We start from the raw sequence: 20,027 nt of genomic DNA on the forward strand, positions 1-20,027 counted from the left end.
CATGGAGTCTTTCTTAGAGGGTGTGTTGCTTAGGTTTAGCCTGGTTAGCAGAATGAATCATACTTAGCCATGCACAACTTCAAGATGGCCCTTCTGTAAGGCCCCTCTTGTCACTTGTAAAGATCTAGGAACCTAGAACCCCTACTTCAGGGCATCTCTGGTGTCTGCTGTAGCTTCTTTGCATCTACTAATTGTGAATGGCCATGTGTTCCCTGGGTTTGTTGACTTTTGTGCAAGAAAGATCATTATAGTCATTGCCTGTCTGTCTACCACACTGGAAATAACCTTGGATGTGGTATTAGCAGGCCAGTTTCAACCCCAACAGTATGTAAGCTCTACACATGCAATTCAGAGCTCTTCCTAAGAGAGTCATTCAAAAAGGCCATGTTCATCCATTATGTTTGTCAGTGGGACAGTAATAGCATCCCTATTTTTTAAGCAGTTTATTCTCAAGAGTGTTATCTCGTGGCTGCTTCATTACTGGATTCTAAGTGGAACACGGAGGACATGGGAAAGGAAGTCAGTTGTTCAGCAGTGAATCCCTCTGTAACCCCTGTAGCCCTATTCCAGTGTGTTTTCCACTGTACCAGGCAGCATCCTGCCAGGGGAGGGATGAAGTTGATTGTGATTGTCAATACGCTGATTTCATCAGCCCAGAATGCTGTGCGCTCTTCTGACTGTCATGGAACAGTCGATGGTATTGATTTCCTCTGAGTGTCTGTTTTGTCTTTCAGTCATGAGGCAGTGAAATCCATGTTTCACACGCAGATGAGGTGGGTCAGTCTTCTCCTACACCCCTGTTTCTCTGACCCATCTCCCTCACTTGCCTGGCTTCCTGGCACCAGCCCTTCCCAACTCCTTGGCTGTTGTCATGATGTGTCATGCCCTACACTGCAGTGTCTTGGCTTCACTGAATGGCAATTTTCCATGCACTTGAATTCACTCTGTCCTCCGCACCCCACCTACCACTGGCCTTGCCTTTGTTTTGTTTGCTTTCTTCCCCATTCCCAGCCTTTCACTCCTGACTTCATTTTTACTCAAAGTTGGAACCTTTCTAGTTCATCATTTTAGCCCCAAACTCTATTTTCTCCTTAAACTCTGCTTACCATGAAATAAGAATGGCTATTACTAACCAGTCAACAAACTGTGCAATTGTCTGTAGTCTCAGCTTTTCATTCAAGTCAATAGCACCCAGAACTGTCATATTTTGGTAACTATGTATTCATAGTATACTTTTTATTGATCAAAACTATGAATATGTGGTCTAGGTAACATTTTACTTTGAACTCTTGGGGGAAAAAAGGAAACAAGAGAAAAAAAAAATAAATTATATCTTCCAGAGACCTTGACCAGGTACTATTCCAAACAAATAAAAGAACCTGCTGGACTTGAAAAGAGCAGAAAAAGTCAGTGAGAATTGTCTAGAGAGGAAGCTCTACATGGTTGTTAATTCTGTTTTCTCTCAGTGCTGTTTGCAGACAAGGGTTTAATATTTTAAACAGTAATATCCTTTAAAGTTTTGTAGTTCAACATTATATAGCTTTTTAGACATTTTATTTTAAAATATTTTAACTCATATAAAATTTAAGAAACAACCTGAAAAATCATTACCTAGAGATTTTCCAAAGGTAAAATTAAGTTTCAGTATAACAACTAGGACGCCATTAATACAATTTACTACTCCTTTTTGACATTCTCCATGCTTGTTCATGTTATTGTATTTATTTACTTATGCAGAAATTTCTTGTGTACCTACATTCATGTACCCATCACCACAATTACTGCGAGAATGGTATAGCACTGGAAATACCCTTCATTGAATGTTTACTATGACTATATGTCTCTGCCAAGTTCTCTTTCTCTGCCTAAAATATGTCAACCTCTAATTTTTATGTCTTTATAATTTCATTCCTTTGAGAATAATATGCAAATGGAGTCATCTAGCATGTAAAAAAAAAAAAAAAAAGAGATAGTTTATTCTGGAATGATTTTGAGTGACCATTTAGGTTACCCTAAATTCCATGTTCTAACATGGTAGAAGTTTCATGAAGAGTTTGTTTTCTTTTTATATAGTTTCACAGAACAAAGAAAGACACAGGCCAAGGCAAGTTTAAAATACATTGGTAGGTACAGCAGAGAGGCAGGCATGGTAAGATCTGGGAAGCTTTTCTATATGTCCAAGATGCTATCTAGTGACATTCTTGGCTTTTGGGTTTATAGAAGCTAATAGTCTGCTCAGTTAATTGTTACAGGGAGAGTGGGGCCTCCCTGTTCACCCCACCCAGCTAGCTTATCCCCCAAAATAATCATTCAGAAACTGTATTCATTTAAACACTGCCTGGCCCATTAGTTCTAACCTCTTATTGGCTCATTCTTACATCTTGATCTAACCCATTTCTGTTAATCTGTATATTATCATGTGGCAGTGGCCTACTGGGAAAGATTCGACATGTCTGTCTCTGGCAGCTCCATGGCGGCTCTCACTGTCTGCCCTTTTCCCAGCATTCAGTTCTGTCTACTCCACCTACCTAAGTTCTGCCCTATCAGGCCAAGCAGTTTCTTTATTGATTACCCAATGAAAGCAATACATAAAAAGAAGGTCCCCCTACACCAGCTAATAAATTCTAGAAAGTTTCTATCTATACGTTATAGGATGTTATGTTAGTTCTGACTCAGATGTAGGCAAGGCATGGCTGCTTTGGAGAGCTAGAACTAGCCTAGATGAGGTAATTAGCCTCTGGACCAGCAACATCCCAGCTGCTCCACAATCTTGAAATTCTAAGCAGCAGATCAGTCCTGCAGGCACAGCTTCATTTCAGGAGGCTTCATCACAGTTGCCCTCTGGCCAAGCACCACATTTCGTACATGTGGGGGCCACATATTGCTTATTAAATATTATAAGGTCCCTAGTACCCAGGGAGGCTCATTTCTAGGATCTGATGTAAATGGGGCTGAGTAGAGGTGGGACAGAGTTGTCAGGAGAGAGGAATAGCTGGCAAAGGCCATTAAGAAAGGATGTCCTAGATTGTTTCAAAGCCATTGCCCAATGTGATCTGGATCTGATTTTTTTTTTTTTTTGCATTCTCTGTGTCTGACGTAACATTTGCATGTGACATAGGTTGACAATATCTAAAAGTAATCAAGAACACAGTTTGGTTTAATGTGGTGAACATATAAAACAAACATTTCTAAAACAACTAAAATTTATATATTTAAATGAGATTGACAATATAGTTCCCCCTGCAGTTACAGTTATTTGTACCCCATGAACTGTCTTACTTATATTTAAATGGTTTGAAATGGGACTTTAGAATGAGTCACTGTAGGATTATCTCCCCTTTTATTAATAAAAAGTAAATATTGTTTAATTAATTTTTAATCATGGATAATTGTACTGTAGGACATTTTCGATACAAATTAAATCACTAAACATCAGTACTGAAGGTGCAAACCATCGTGGGTGTTGTTACTAGAGACCAATGTCGTTTGTCTAATCCGGGTAAGAAGAATCAACTCAAATCTTTGGATATCTCTAGCTAGAATAAATGAGGCAAAAGATTAATTAAAAAACTAGATGCTTCATTTTGTCCAATTTATACTTAACAATGAGAATATATATTTATGTATTTATAAAAAACAATGAAAACTTGAATTTCTAAACATTGATTTTGAAAAAGGTAGGGTTTAGAGTAAGCAAATAGTCACATGGGAAAGCATGGTCAATGAAAGAACATAATATTTTAACTTCTCTAAAACCAAGATTAGTAACATTTTATCATTTAGAAATATATCAGGTAGAATAATGGATGCCATGAACATTTTTTTTTTTCGAGACAGGGTTTCTCTGTAGCTTTGGAGCCTGTCCTGGAACTAGTTCTTGTAGACCAGGCTGGTCTTGAACTCACAGAGATCCACCTACCTCTGCCTCCCAAGTGCTTGGATTAAAGGCATGGCGCCACCACTGCCTGGATGCCATAAACAATTTTTAAAAACTAATTACAAAAATATGTAAGAAACATAAAAAGTGAGAGAAATGTTTAGTACCTTGGCATTCGTGCTTGTCAATGGGATTGGAGATGAACACCATGCAGCGCTTCTCAGATGATGTGGGAAAGTGTCTTGTCTCCTGGACATAGTCCTGGTATTTTAATCAGAATGGAGCCTTTGATGCCATGTCCTTTTTCTTTCAGCTGATAGACTCATCTGGGTTTTTGTTTTTTGGAAGATTTTGTAACTAATTTTGATTTTTAATTATTAAAGTTAAATTTAAATTTTTAAAATTTATTCTTCCATATATTACAAAAGTTATTTTTTTATAATATTATGCATTATTTGTTTATCTACTAGATCAAATTTGATTGACCCGGATCCTCAGTGGCAGGGTCCTGATGGGGAGGACCAGATGATGAGAAGATAAGAAAGATAGAAAAGCTCAGGTCAAGTGATCTTGCATAAGCTATGTCTTACGCCAAGCAAGCTTATTAAGAAGTGTAGAATTTTATAAACAATTTGTGGGAGAAAAATAGGACAGAGTCAGCAGGAAGCCATCATACAATGGGGCAAAGTCAGCAGGAAGTCGATCAAGCAGAGTTGCGCAAGGGATCGCAGGTTATCTCCAGGGCATTGTGGACCCAGCACACAGTGGCCTTGAAACGGATAGCTCCAGTCTCTTCAGAGAGAAAAGCCAACTTCCCAGGAATAGGAACTCTAACTTCTTTGAGGCTCTGGCCCAGCCCCAGACTGTACCTTGCTAAGCCTGCCCTCGGCAAGGACACAAACTAGATTCCTTGTCCTTTCTCCAGGGCCTCTGAGAAAGCCTTGGACTGCCTGGCTCTTGCAATTTTATGAACAGATTTAAACATTTGTCCATCGGTACAAATTTCATCATCACTTTTACGTCTATATAGAGCAATGACTGACTATTCAAAAACAAAGGTTTTTGTCGAGTGGGAGAGCAAATTAAATCACAGATTTTAAATAGCTGTGTAGTAAAAGGCTATCAAGGACAAAAAAGTCCTTGATATAGACAATCAGGCATTAATTTTATCTCAGGGAATTGAATTAATCTTAAAACTTTTATAAGCTTCACACTGTTTCTAACTAAGTCACAACAATATTTTAAAAACTACCTTCTACAGCATGCTTTAATCTTAACATTACTATTATTACAGAATCTAGGAAACAGTTTTCGTGAGGTAATTTTAAATGAAAGCTCAGAAGGCTGCATCTAAAATACGGAAAACATGAAATCTTAGATATCCAAAAGTTACAAGCACAGGGAAAGTACATTGACTGTTTTCTAAACCAAATTTAAATTAATTACTTGTTAAAAATCAAGTTCTTATAACATGCAGCTTGAAATGTTTTTGTTAGAACAAGTATTTACTTTTCATTAGCGTTTATGAGGCACTGGAAGTATGATATGGCACCTAGACCAGGGAAAAGCTTGGCATTTATAACTTCATTATTATTTTTTAAACTAAAAAACAGAGATGAGTAATTTATTAAACATGTTGTTATGATGTAATACACTAAGGTTGTCTGTAAACTCTTGGAGGTCTGGATAAATCATAAAGTAGTGTTTTTTTTTTAAAGATTTATTTATTATGTATACAGTGTTCTTCTGCATGCATTCCTGCCAGAAGATGGCACCAGATCTCACTACAGATGGTTGTGAGCCACGATGTGATTGCTGGGAATTGAACTCAGGACCTCTGGAAGATTAGTCAGTGAGTGCTCTTAACCTTTGAGCCACCTCTCTTGCCCTAAAGTAGGTTTTTAAATAAAAATATTTTAAGGATTTTTTTCCTTTCAGAGACCTCGCTAAAATAAGGATCTTGAAAAACTTGCTTGATTATGCATTTGTTTTTAGAGTCAGTGACGGTCAAAAATATCTTTCAAATCCTTAAAATGGTTGTATTCATACATACATGTAAATACAGACACACATAGAAAAAATATCTAAAAGCATAGACATAAGTTGTTCTCTTAATCTTTGGAATAAAGAGTTTAATATCTCAAGGAAAGTCAATTGTTTACTAGGAAAAAAAAGCATATTCTAAGTTAATTTATATATTTGAGCAGTAGGAACCATGAAGCAGAACCTAAATTGCGATTCGGATCAAAGAGATAACATCTTGAACAGATTAGTATGGTTTTATTTGTTTGATTATGGTCTAAAAAGCAGATTTAAAATTTTTATTTATTTATTATTTTTATGTATATGGATGTTTTGCCTGCATGTGTGTCTATGCACCATGTGCAGACAGTGCCCACGGAGTATGGATGAGGGCACCAGATCCTAGGACTGGGGTTACAGACAGTCTTGACCAGCCATGTGGGTGCCGGGCGTTGAATCCAGGTTCTCTGGAAAAGCAACCAGTACTCTTTCACTACTGAGTCATCTCTCATGCCCAGATTTAAATTTTTTTTAAGATTAAAAACTCATGCTAATTGTCCCAAAGAAAGATTTAGGGCCATTTGCCATCTCTGTTTCTTTTACCTATGTGGTCATTTTGATTAAATACACATTTTGTCTTTTATCATTATTCTGTTTCTTAAGATTTATTTTGACTATGAGCCAAAATGAACCTCAGCCAAGTTAACAACGTTAGTTTATCTGCTCATGTACTTATAAGCCAGCGTGGCAGTAAGTACATTATGTAAAAATAAAGCAGTCATAGCCGTGTACAGACAGATAGACTATATAAGTAACCATACACAAGATATATTTTAATAAACCAAGATTTTCAACATTACTGCTTGTTGGGATTATATTTTCTATAACTCTCATTATGAAAAGGAAGCAGCATAGAAATCTTTAGTAAACATATGCTTAGTAATTTATATATAGTCCAACTGTAATAAAAGCTTACATTTAACAATTCTTTTAAAATATTTTGAAGAAATCATATGAACTTTATGTTACAAATTATATGAGTGGGATAAAAATGTATGTATATTTTAGGTATATAGATTTGGAATCTATTTTGGAGGGAAATCCTTATAAAAAATCTATGTACATATCAATAAAGGTTTATGAAACATTTAATATTCCTAAAAATATAATTTTAATAGATTGTAAGATGTTTAGAGTACTCATATTTATAAATAGTATATATTTATGAGGCCTTAATATATGATCATAATATTTCAATTTAATAGGTACTTGAGCTTTAATTGGGCATGCCAAAAAATTTTAGCATATAACAATCATGAATTCAAAAAGAGACGTGAAGTGTTCACAATTTGCTAAAAAAATTTTTGACACAAATATCACATGAGGACAACAAAAAATATACAAAAATAATTATCATAGATAGATTCACGGCACAATTATGTGACAGCAGATGCTCCCAATTTAGAAAAAATGTTTATTTCCTCAACGATGTGAGAAAGACTTAGTAACACAAAAGATCAAGTCATGTAGTCTTAAGGTTCTCTCTCCATCTTTTAAAAATCTGAGGGACTAGTGTTTTTGTTTTGTTTTTATTGTGTCCCAGACTGCTTTCTAGCAGGTGACTTGGAGGTCATAGCTTGTGTCCAGTCAGGTCTGGCCACCCTTCTACTAGACACCAATTAAAAGAGACAATAGTGGAAAGTGGAAAAGGATTTATTTCATTTAGGTCCCATTGGGAAATTGGGGAAAGGAGAACAAAGAGATCCCACAAATGCCTCGAGTCCATCTTTAAGGTCGTGAAGATCAAAGTTTAACGAGAGGGACAGGAATACACGCATCTGAGCAGTCCTGGAAAAGGTGCGGCTCTGCCCTGGTCATCTGGTTTTTAGTCTCATCCTGTATGTTATTAGAACTGTGTGAAATCTCTTTCAGAGAGACCAAGTTCCCTTTGTGGCCCTGCTCTCTCCCCAGAGAAACTCTCATCCCTTCAGGTCCACTCCTTCCAGCAGTCTGACAGTCAGACTGAGAGATATGAGTGCCTCTGGACCATCTTCTATCTGCCAGCCCTGCTCCCAGGGGGGAATCAGGCTGTATGAAGAGGTTCCCCAGAAAAGCCCATGTGGTCCACTGCACCTGACCCAGGAGCAGAGCAGTGGTGAGTGCGAACATTCAGGGGGTTTCTTGTTAGAACCAACAGAACCGTGTGTTTAACAGACAGGGAGAGTCAACCAGGATGCTTGGTCCCAGGAATGATGCTAAGGAGACCAGACAGAGCTTCAGGTGATCATTTGCCGCCCCCGGACTTCCCTTCAGCTATAGGGGGACAGTGACCAAGGGTGAACTGATTTTTGTCTTTAAGGCTAACAGGAATGTTAGGACTGGTTTGTATAGTAAAGACACTTAATAGTGAACATGAGAATTAAAAGGAAAAAGCTGCTCGGGGAAAAGTATAGGACAGGCAGGAGACAGGAAGGCCAGAAGAGAAAGAGGAGAGGAGACACCTACTCTAGAATAGACCCTTTGTTTGATATAAATCTAAAACAATGTTTAATTTTAGCGTCTATTTTAACTCACATGTGGCGTTTTTGAAGGCCTTTTTTATTACGAATTACCAATGTTATTTTTTGACAAATATTTTGTGTTAGTTAAAGCAGGGTAACTGATTTTTTTAAAACTTCATTGCCTAGGACTTCGTCAAGGATGCAAAATAAATCATTTTAGACGTAGTAAATTAGTGTTTCAATGTTGTTTGAATGAGAGTGGCCCCCACTAGCCACATAATAGAATGTTTGGGTCCCAGTTCGCAGAACTGCTTGAAAAGGATTAAGAGGTGTGACCTTGTTTGAGGAAGTGTGGCATTGGGGGTAGGCTTTGAGGCTTCAAAAGCCCATTCCAGGCCCAGTTTTGTCTCTCTTTGCCTGCAATTTGTGGATCAGATGTGAGTTCTTAGCTACTGCTCCAGCCACCATGCCTGCCTGCCACCATGAGCTCTGCCATGATGGTTGTGGACTAAGATTCTAAAACTCTAAGCAAGCGCCCAACTAAATGTCTACTTTATATGTTGCCCTAGTCATGGACCTCTTCACAGCAGTAGAACAGTGACTAAGATACAAGTGTGTAGGTTACCTTCAGCGCTCCCCATTTTCCAAATAGTTGCAAGTTAGTAACGAACACATATAAAACTATAGTACCTGGTAGTGAACATTTCCTCCTTTTTGGAAATCTTGTTTTACACACACACACACACACACACACACACACACACACACACACGCACACGGGTTGTTTTTCTCCTAAAAAAATTGCCTGTCTATGCTAGGTAGAGAATATATGTTTTGGGTCAGTCTTGCTGTTTTTGAAATTGACCTCCTCAGTACTTACCCTGAGGAGATCTCAGGATACCACATGTTTTCAGAAATGTGAGGGGCTCAAAACTGGGTGGCCAACCCTTCATGATATGTCTTCCTAAGCAAGCCAAGACAGTTCCTGGGTCCTTCAACTCAGGAAGGGGCACTCATAGGTTTTTGTGCACCCTGGGGCAATGCCCCTGATATCACCAGTTTGGGGGGAGGGAACAAATACCTCTTGTCTGTGGCATCTTTATCAGTGAGTGTTCATAAAATTCCTAAGCTAAAGTCTTGGTAAGGTCACAGGAGAAACAGCAAAGAAACTCAGAACTGTAAATTTGAGAGTGTCGGGAGACAAAGGCAGAAAAATAATAAATAAAAATATTTCAAAGCCAATGAAAGCAAGTCTAACAAAACAAAACCCAGAATGCCTTTGAGATTCCAAAAGGGAACAAAATACTGAAAACCAGTGAAAGAGTCAGCATCCAAAATGCTGCAGAGATCCAAAAGCAAACAAGCAAACAGACAAAACCAAACGCTTAGACTTTCAAAGAAAGCAAACAAACTAGATACTTTAATCAAATACTTAGAAAGCAGACCAAAAACTGGCCTTTCAAAGTAGAATCCTTAGTCTGGTGGTGGTGACACACACCTTTAATCCCAACACTTTGGAGGTGCGTGGATCTCTATGAGTTTGAGGCCAGCCTGGTCTACAAAGTGAGTGCCAAGACAGGCTCCAAAGCTACATACAGAAACCCTGTCTCAAAAAAAAACAAAAAAACAAAACAAAGCAAGCAAACAAACAAACAAAAACAAAGTAGAATCCTTGCTAACCAGGTCAAAGTAAACAAAATGGACCGCTTACCAAATCAAGTGAGGTCCAGAATCCACCCCGCCCCCACATCCATCTAAGAACTCACTAACAATTGATCTGACAAAGTTGGTAATCCTAGAGCTTTGAGAATAAAGACCACTGACCCAAACCACCATGACCAAATTAATTTTAGCAAGCAATTCGTTAAAACAAGCTTTTATATTTGTGTACACAGGCTGTCTGCCTCCCCTAAGACAGGATTTGAGAGACCAGTATTGGATGTGAGAAAGACAAGGCTTGTTTATACTCAGGGGTAGGGGATTTCCAAGTGGGAGAAAACATGCAGCGTTACAGGAGCAGAATGAAAGCATAGTAAGTTGATCCTAACAACCTTTTAAAACAAAGACAGGATTGTAAGGAGGTTGTGACAAGGTAATCAGAGTAAGGTAGTCATGACTATAGATAGTTATAACAACCTTTTGAAACAAAGATAGGGTTACAAGATGGTCATTACAACTGTTTGAAACAAAGACATGGAGCTGGAGAGATGGCTCAGAGGTTGAGAGCACTGACTGCTCTTCCAGAGGTCCTGTGTTCAATTCTCAGCAACCACATGGTGACTCACAACCATCTATAATGAGATCTGGTGCCTACTTCTGACCTGTAGGCATACATACAGGCAGGACTGTATATATAATAAATAAGTAAATATTTGAAACAAAGCCATGGTTGCTGTTTCCTGGAACAGGCAGTGCAGAACCATTTGTAGTTAGGGGTACTGGTGAAGCTAGCCCCAATCTTTGAGAAACAGATTTAATCATAAGTAGCAATGAACCTAGTTTGTTTTTACTATACTATGGCTTTTAAGCCTAAGTTGGATGCAGGTTGGTTCATCAGAAGCAACAGCAGATGGTTTGGATCCAATGGATCCATGCTTGTACCTGGCTTCTATTCAGGTGATTCCTCTGGTAAAAAGTGGATCATTCTCAGAATCTCATGTTGTGGCACCATAATTATTAATTCAATAAAAACCACAGCTCTCCTCTTAAAAGGAATAAGAAATAGCTTATTCTGGAGCTATTTTTGGTGACCATGGCCTGGAAACACAAATTTAGTTATCTCAAATTCTATGTCCCCTGGACCTTTTTTATATTTATTTATTTGTTTGTTTGTTTGTTTGTTTTTCGAGACAGGGTTTCCCTTTAGTTTCTAGAGCCTGTCCTGGAATTAGCTCTTGTAGACCAGGTTGGCCTCGAACTCAGAGATCTGCCTGCCTCTGCCTCCTTTTTAAAAAAATGATGATCACATAGGTCTTTTGCTTGGGCTGGGTTTAAAAATCCTTCAAGCAGTCTCTGGATTTAAACAGAATTTTGTATTCCAAAGTTTGGGCTTTGGTGTGAGAAGCAGGTGTGGTTGGTTTATCTGTACTACTTGTGACTTTGGGCAGCTCTCACTGTGTCCAGGTCTGGGGTTCCAAATCTGTAGTGTGAAGGTCAAAAGCAGGTAATTGAGCACTTGGGTAATAAGGCAGCAGAATCAGGAGTACCAAGTCATCCTTGGGTTCAAAATGAGCTTGAGACAGCCTGGGCTACATAAGACCTTGTTTCAAAACAAAAGATAATAACAGAAACAACAACAAATCAACTCTCAGGATCTCCCTGGTTCTAAGCCTCCTTGACTCTGCCTGTGTTCCTAATGTCTGCAAGAAGCACTTGGATGTGTTGTTGGCTTGCAGTTAGGTTAACTCCACTATAGAACTGTAGGGTATTGGAGATGGAAGGGGTTTGCAGCTCAGGGTGAATCAGACTTTCCTGAGGAAGCTGGGTGGAGGAAAAAGCCCGGCTAAGTTTTCAATTCTTGGCTCCTGCTGTGATTGTTTTAGCAGCTGTTCATCTCTCAATTCATGATTCTGAATATAGATAGTTCCTAACATAAGGTGGTTTGACTTAATGGCTTTTATGTTTAATGGTGATAACAAACACATAAGGATATAACTATGATATTTCTCACCTTCAGTATAGCGATAATCAAACTATGTTCATCCCTTCGTTATAAAACACTGTGTGCTAGTTGATTTTCCTAACTATGGTCTATTGGATGTGTTCTGAGCACAGTAAGGCAGGCAAAGCTAAGAACATTAGATGTATTAAATGCATGCTTATAATATTTTCATCCTATCATGGATTTATTGGGGGCCATACCCTGCTATGTATTGAGAAGCATCTGAAGTGTAAAATAGCCTGGGGATCTATATATTCCCTCCTTCCCCTCTCTCACCTCTACTCTTTCTTTTCTTCTTTTCCAGTCCAAGGGATTGAACTAAAGACCTCAGTTGTTAGACAAGCAGTCTCCTCCTGAGATATATCCCTAGCCTCATCATTTTTTTTAATCAAAAGCATCCATCACTAATCTACCCAAGTCTTACCTTGAATTATGTCATTCTGGCAGGCCTTGAATTTTCTGCCTCTGTCTTTGGAGTAGCTGAGATTATAGGCATATTGTCAATTTGAAGTGACATAAAGTTAATTCATTTTTGGAAACTTTCTTTTTCCTCCCTTCCTGTGCCTTCCCCTTCCTCATTTTCTCCTCTCTTCTTCTTGTTTTCCTTCTTTTTCTCCTCTCCCTTTTCTTCCCCGCCCCCAACACCTCTCTCTTTCTTTCTTGATACAGGGTCTTGCTGCATAATCCAGGCTGGCCCCAGCTTCCTGGGTAGCCCAGGACGGCCTCAAACTCATGCTCTTCAGAGTGCTGGGATGGCAGCCTGCACCGCCACGCTCACTGTGCCTTTGAGCGTCTTCACTCCACACTATTTCTAGTCTGAGATACCTGAGGTCTTGCATGGGAATCAGTTTCTGAAAGTCCCGACTAATCTACTCCTGAATCACACTGGATCGTAAGACGCTGCTATGGTGGCCAGCTGTGTAAAAGGGTCTAGTGGGGAACACATGGTCCCCCAGACATGTCATGTCCAAAACATAGAATGAGAAGACTGGACATATATTACTCAGCAGAAGAATGCTTCTAGTGTGCCCTCCTATTTCACTAGGGCACTAGTCATCCGCTGTCCTCTCTGGCCCAGGAGTGACTGAATTACCACACCTTAGGATATTAGTGGAGCCCTAAAAACAAGGCCCTTGCCATGTACCACAGACCCAGGAGGCAGCTGTCAGTCTGAAGTGCACAGAGGGTTTCTGAATTCTAATCTTGGCTTTGTCTTCCTAGCACTCTGGGATCTTGAGGGAAGTGAGTTACATTTCTTGTATCGGCACTCTTCTTTGTGACATGAGGGGCCTCTACGGCTTGGAAACACCAGGATTTTCAGCAGAGCCACGAGGGTCATGTGGTATCCCTCCCCACTTGTCTCTTATCACTTTAGTTACAGCTCTCAGCGAACGCTGGTAAGTGTCCCTGGAATGCCAGAGCTCTGGCTGCCTGGCACCACGAGGAATTAACATTTAAACTGTGCTCTGTCCACACAGCCAATGGTCTGCCAAGGCAGCAGACTGCATCTTCAGCCCTGACCTCTGCCAGAAGAGTATAGTGTGGGTGGGAGGCAGTCCTCTGGAGGAGCTCAGTCTGTCCTCGGGGCAGTGGTCCGTCACTCCTCTGACAGTGTCTGGGCCTCTCTGCTTATCATTCCTTGAACTCTTACCTCATTTGCTGGATGTTTGGGCCAAGGCACTTCATGACATACTGGGTCTAGTTAGTGTGACAGTCTTGACCGCGTTACTGCTAAGTGGGCGTCTTGGCTGCATGTGTAGATAGCGGTTACTTCAGAGCGGAAGAACTAGTGTTATCAGTAATATATACATGCAGGTTCCTTTCTACAACATGGAGTTTAACTGTCTCTTATAGGACAGAGTTTGAATAGTGCCCCTACCCTTTCTTCCTGCCCCTTTCAAAGGGAACAAAGGAGCAAGAGGAGAGAGGCATTCAGGTTTTCCAAGGCTCCATTCAGTTGTTTTTATTCTCTCTGTCTCTCTCTCTCCCCCTGACTTTAGTGCTGGGAGCCAATTCAGGGCTTCATTCATGCTTAGCGAGCACTCTTCTTCTGAGCTACACTCCCACCCAGCCACCCACATTATCGCACGTCCTCCATTTATGGGGAAGGCTTTGGAACCTTAACTAGTCACCACAGGTACCTGGGCCTGCCTATCCCTGCCACTCAGCAGTTACTTCTCTGTTTATATCCTCAGAAGACATGGAAGGGGGTGCCTCTGAATCTCTCTGGGGTGCTGGGATCTTGCTTTTCTCATGGTGCCTGACACTCTTTCTGGGAGATGGTGACCAAGAATTCCTGCCCAGCAGTGAGACTTCAGGCTCCTGGGGATTCAGGAACACAGTTGAGACCCGAGCTTACAAGCCTAGCCACTGCTACTTCTCCTCCTCCAGCTTCTCCTCCTCCTTCTCCACTATCTTCACCACCACCACCTCCTCCTCTTCTTACAGTTTGACTTCGTGGTTAAAATTGCGTGACTGAGAGGCACTGTGCTGACTTAGCTGGATGGATGTCAGTTGTTCAGGGCCCTTTTAACTTCAGCACCTTCTGTGTTATTACACAACAAAATGGGTAGTTTTTTTTTTTTTTTTTTTTTTTTTTGGTTTTTCGAGACAGGGTTTCTCTGCAGCTTCTTTAGAGCCTGTCCTGGAACTAGCTCTTGTAGACCAGGCTGTCCTCGAACTCACAGAGATCCGCCTGCCTCTGCCTCCCGAGTGCTGGGATTAAAGGCGTGCGCCACCATCACCCGGCCAAAATGGGTAGTTTTCTGAGTAACTGAGTAACAACAAATACTGTTGTTATTCGAGGCCAACCTGGTCTACAGAGTGAATCCCAGGGTAGCCAGGGCAGACACACAGAGAAACCCTGTGTCAAAAAGAAAAAAAAAAATACTGTTGCTAACAATCAGCTAGCACCACCTTCCAGCACACACTAAAGTGAACCAAGCCAAGCGGTGGAGGCACACGCCTTTAATCCCAACACTCTGGAGGCAGAGGCAGGCAGATCTATGTGAGTTCGAGGCCAGCCCTGTCTACAAGAGCTAGTTCCAGGATACCAAAGCTATAGAGAAACCCGTCTCAAAAAAACAAAACAAAACAACAATAAAAAAGTGAACCAGGCTAACAACCCCATTCTTTTTATATTTAAATTCCTTTGGTGGTCTCCAGTGAGTATAAATTCCCTATATAAAGTAGGCCTAAACCATGGAACAGGAGCATAAAGTACAAGGTGCCAAGATGGCGGCAGCTCAGCATGTCTGTTACAGAGGATTTGGTCTAAGAAAGAGATTTTTGGATCTTATCATGTTTTCTCTTTGCTATTATTCCCATCCTATTACAGCTCAGTATGAAAGTGTATGAAACTGTGGGCATAGACTCTGTGTAGGGCTTTGAGACCAAGCCCAGTCCTTTATGGGCTTTCTATGTGAACCGATTCCAGAAAAGTTGACTGAGCAGAGCAGATGTGATGTCGAATGAGTACCATGACCTAGTTATGAGCTTTTGGGGGGGAATGGGTGCTCTTTCAGAGCCTTACTGGAAGCTGCTGTCTTTGGGGCTGGGTTCCTGGAAGCCTTGGAGAATGCTCATCAGCGTCCCTTTCGTCCTGTTTCAGAATTGAGCTCCGGGCTCTGGGCAAGATCTCCGAAGGTGAAGAGCTCACCGTGTCCTACATCGACTTCCTCCACCTCAGCGAGGAGCGCAGGCAGCAGCTGAAGAAGCAGTACTATTTTGACTGCTCTTGTGAGCACTGCCAGAAAGGGCTGAAGGACGACCTCTTCCAGGCAGTGAAGGAAGACCCCAAGGTACACACAGCTGTGCTTCAGAGTTTGAGGCCACCTTCCCAGGAGCTGGGCAAGGGTGGGGCTTATAGCCTTGACAGAGGACGGAGCACAGGGCAGGGCAGGCAGGTCCCAGCAGACATGGAGGATTTTTGAGGACTTGTATAAAAGGGCTGGCACACAGGCACTCAGCAGGGATCAGCTCCCCACCCCACCCTTGTGCAGGTTAAGTAATGTGAGGAATTTCAGAGACCAAAGTTCAGTAGGAAAGGGATTTGAATCTGGTTCTTCCAGTTCTGTAGAGATGGGTGCTGTGGAGCTGGGGAAGACTTGCCAAGGGGATGCCAGGAGCTCAGCTGAGCTGGGAGAGAGCTGAGCTGCCAGGGGACAGAGTGTCCAGTGAAATGAGAGAGAAATATTTAGATACTTACAAACAGTATAAGCAAGAAGGAGAAACTAGAGAGGGCGCCAGTGCCTGCTCATCCATGTCCTCCCTTGGAGCACATGGGGGTGGAATGTGGGTCAGCACAGGTGTGGGGATACCATTCTCACCACTGAGAAAACTCTGTCAGAAGACATCTGTGTTTGGAGGAACAAGTGAGGAAAGCTCAGGGCACAAAATGACTGGCTACAAGGTCAGAGTGGAAACAAGTGTCTTCACGGCTTCTTCTCTTCCCCAGTGAGGAGGTCTTGATGGAAGGACGCAAGGGGTTAACTGGATGCTTCTGTACAACTGGCTCTCCACTAGTGTCTGTGGGATACACATACACGGACTTCTAAACTCCCCTCTGAGTGCTGTGTGGAGGAGGAAATGTGTTTCTGGTCAGAGCAGAGGTGCTGGTCATATGACCTATCTCATGGCTCTATTACCTAGTGGTGTATGTGCTCACTAATGTTCCTAAAACACCCCCACCTCACCCTGAGCACCTGCCACCCCAGTGTAGCTCCCCCTTTCGTCCCTGGGCTGTTTACACAATTTTCTGGCCAACAACTTACTTGTTTTTTTTTTTTTTTACTATACCATATAAACATTTTACCAAAAAGTTCTACTTCTAAGAATCTACCCAGAAGAGATGCTTACATATTTGCTATGAGATACATGGATACGAATAGACTGTGGTGGTACTTCTAGTAAAAATAAATTACCAGAAAAAAACCCTCAAATCAATACATATTGGGAAACATGAATAGAAGAAATGGCCTAAACCATTCAAATGCATGAAGAGTTAAGGGGCCCAAAGATGCCATGTACACATCTCAGATTGCTAGAGTTGCTATTCTGCTGCCCCAAACTGGGCAGTGTAAACCTCAGTGTGACCTGACCAGTCTTACAGATATGAAAGCCAGAGGCCCACAGTCTAGCCACTGACAGGGTATGAGGGAAGGATCTATTCTAAGATGTTTCTCCTGTTCTTGTAGAAAGTAATCTCTCCCAGTGTCTCTTTACATCTTCTCTTTTGCTTGTTGGTCATCTTTTTATAAGGTCACCAGTTGTGTGGGGTTAGGGATCCGCCCTACTTCATTCAGTATGACCTCATCTTAGGCAAATGAATATGCAAGGCTGCTGCTTCCAAGTAAGGCTGCATTCTGAGATCTTGGGGCTTATGACTTCAGTGTATGAATTTTGAGAGGGTGGCATTCAATTCATAACATCATGTCTATTTACCGTGCTACAATAATTAAAGGGACATGCATGTACATTTTTGCAGGCAAGCCAAGTTAGTACCCATGCAGAAAGAAACAGAAGAAAGCTGTGACCTTATAATGAAGGTCCATTAAGACTGGGGGTAGAGAAATTGAAGCAATTTTCCTTTGCAGGAGATAAAGGAACTGAGGCCAAGGATTACAAGGTTTTTGTTTGTTTTTTTATAGAAACAATCTCTTTTTCATAGAACCAAAGGTATTGTACTCTGGGGCTTGCACACTGTTAGTATTCGTGCACAATGCTCCGCACTACAGAGAGAATGAGGGACCACGCCCACCTTCATCCTGCCCTTCTGCACCAGAGGATATTATGTTTGTCCATGAGCCTGGAGCCTGGCCCTGAACATGTGTTCCCTAACTCAAACAGTCTGCCACTGTTCTATTAGTTCTATTTACTTCTAAGTAGATAATATCCTCCTTCCCCCTTTCAGAGTTATACAAGACACAGTAGTTTAGGTCTTTATACAGTTTTGGTGGGTTTCTACAGTTCAGAAGGTGACAGTGGTCTTATGTCTACTCTGTCACTACAGATAGGCTACTAGCAATGATAATATGTCGATGTCTCTCAGGTTGGCATGTCTCTGATGAAAGATTGCTGATTTCTGCTTGAAAGTAATTGGATTTAAAGCAAGATCTTTCTAATATTTCTTAAACACCATACTGGGTTTCCTATTTTTTAAGAAATCAAATTGCATTTATTTGCTGGGTATGGTAGTACATGTCCAGGGAGGTAGAAGCAGGTGGATCTCTGTGAGTTTGAAGCCAGCTTGGTCTACACAGTGAGTCTCAGGACAGAACTACATAATAGAGAGACCCTGTCTCAAAAACAAACAACCCCCAAAACAAACAAAAACAAAAATCACATTTATGTATGTATGTATATGTGCATGTATGTCTGTATGTGTGTATGTATGCATGTAAATGTGTATGTGCATGTGGTGATCAGAGGACAATGTGCATGAGTCAGTTTTCTTCTATTATGTGGGTCCAGGGGATTAAATTCAGGACACCAGGTTTGGTGACAAGTGTCTTGACCCATTGAGCCATCTTGCTGGCCTCTTTTTTTTCTTTTTGTTTTTTTGAGACAGGGTTTCTCTGGTTGCTTTGGAGCCTCTACTGGAACTCGCTCTTGTAGACCAGGCTGGCCTCGAACTTACAGAGATCCACCTACCTCTACCTCCTGAGTGCTGGGATTAAAGGCATGTGCTGCCACCACCAGGCTTTGCTGACCTCTTAAATTGGGTTCTTTAGTAAAATAAATAAATGAACTCAAAATAAAAGTAACTCAGCCCAGGCCTGGAGATATACTCAGCAGTTACGAGCATTGGCTGCTTTTCCAGGGGTCCTGAGTTTCTAGCATTCATGGTAGCTCACAATGGTCTGTAAATAGAGTCCAATGCCCTTTTCTGGTGTGCAGACATAGATGGAAACAAAACTCTCATACACATAAAATACACAAATATCTTTTTAAAACCTTAACTCAGTCAAACATTTGGCCAGGAAAGATTAAGTATACGTTTACAGATTTTTAATGAAATAATTTGAGACGAAGTCTTGCTGTGTGGCCCGAACTGTCTTGAAGTCATTATTTAGATCAGACTGGCTTCTAATTCATCATCTTCCATCTCAGTCTCCCAGTACTGGGACTGCAGGTGTGTGCTTGGATAGCTTACCATTTAAAAAAAAAAACATTATAATGAAGTAAGAATATAAAAACAACAGCAAAACAAAACGGGAAAATGGGGAAGCCTATTTCCTAGTTCTAGCTGTAATCCTGAATGTCTGAGCCTGGGCAAATGTCTTTCTTTGGGACCTCTGTTTCCTTTTCTGTAACACAGAAAGTTGGAAGAATTTACCAATGTCCCCTCAGTTTGCACTATGTACTGTGTCACCACAATGGCTTGTTGTCTCACGAAGCCCAGGCTGGCCTGCATTTGCTGTGTAGCCAATGGGAACCTTGAATTCCTGGTCTTTTTACCTCAGCCTCCTCAGGGCTGTACCTATAGGACTGAGCCACCATGCCAAGTTTAGCTATTTTTTATCTTCCCTTTAACACTTTTCTGCAGCCCTGTGAGCAGTGCCTTGGTTAGCACGCCAGCGTGACTGTCAGTCCTAGAAGTTATCCTACCCCCTTCATATGTGCACAGTAATCCATAGGAAATGCAAACCAAAAGTTTTAAATGAGAAATATAAAACACCTTTCTCAGCTGTACCTCTGGACACTTTATGTTTAGCCCGATTAGGTTTTTCTTTTTCTCTCTCTATCCTGCAAGGCTACTTTTCCAAGATCAGGAAAAAGCATCCCTTAACTCTTCCTTCTCTGCCTCTGGCTGCAGCTGCTACTCTTCTTTTCTTTTAGCCCCACCCCTTAACTAGTCCCTCACCTTTACCTAGCTCCTCCTCCTGCTGCTGCTTCACCTAGCTCTGGGGGTTTCTTTTGATCCCCCTTTCTCCTCTTGCTTCTCCATCTCCTTCTTTGGACTTTG

The 20,027-nt window shown here is 41.1% G+C and overlaps 1 protein-coding gene across 2 annotated transcripts in view; it reads left to right on the plus strand.

Moving 5' to 3' along the window:
- The window catches only part of Smyd1 (SET and MYND domain containing 1), a 52,290-nt gene that overhangs the window by 25,282 nt on the left and 6,981 nt on the right, over nucleotides 1-20,027 (plus strand). The window contains exons 5-6 of one of the 2 annotated variants that reach the window (XM_038320108.1): nucleotides 735-773; nucleotides 15,672-15,861. In XM_038320108.1, the coding sequence (XP_038176036.1) occupies nucleotides 735-773; nucleotides 15,672-15,861 (229 nt within the window). The remainder of the gene's footprint in view (nucleotides 1-734; nucleotides 774-15,671; nucleotides 15,862-20,027) is intronic. The other variant, XM_038320109.1, reaches the window with a different exon arrangement.

Source organism: Arvicola amphibius, chromosome 2, assembly GCF_903992535.2.
Source record: "Arvicola amphibius chromosome 2, mArvAmp1.2, whole genome shotgun sequence".
NCBI classification, from domain to species: domain Eukaryota; kingdom Metazoa; phylum Chordata; class Mammalia; order Rodentia; family Cricetidae; genus Arvicola; species Arvicola amphibius.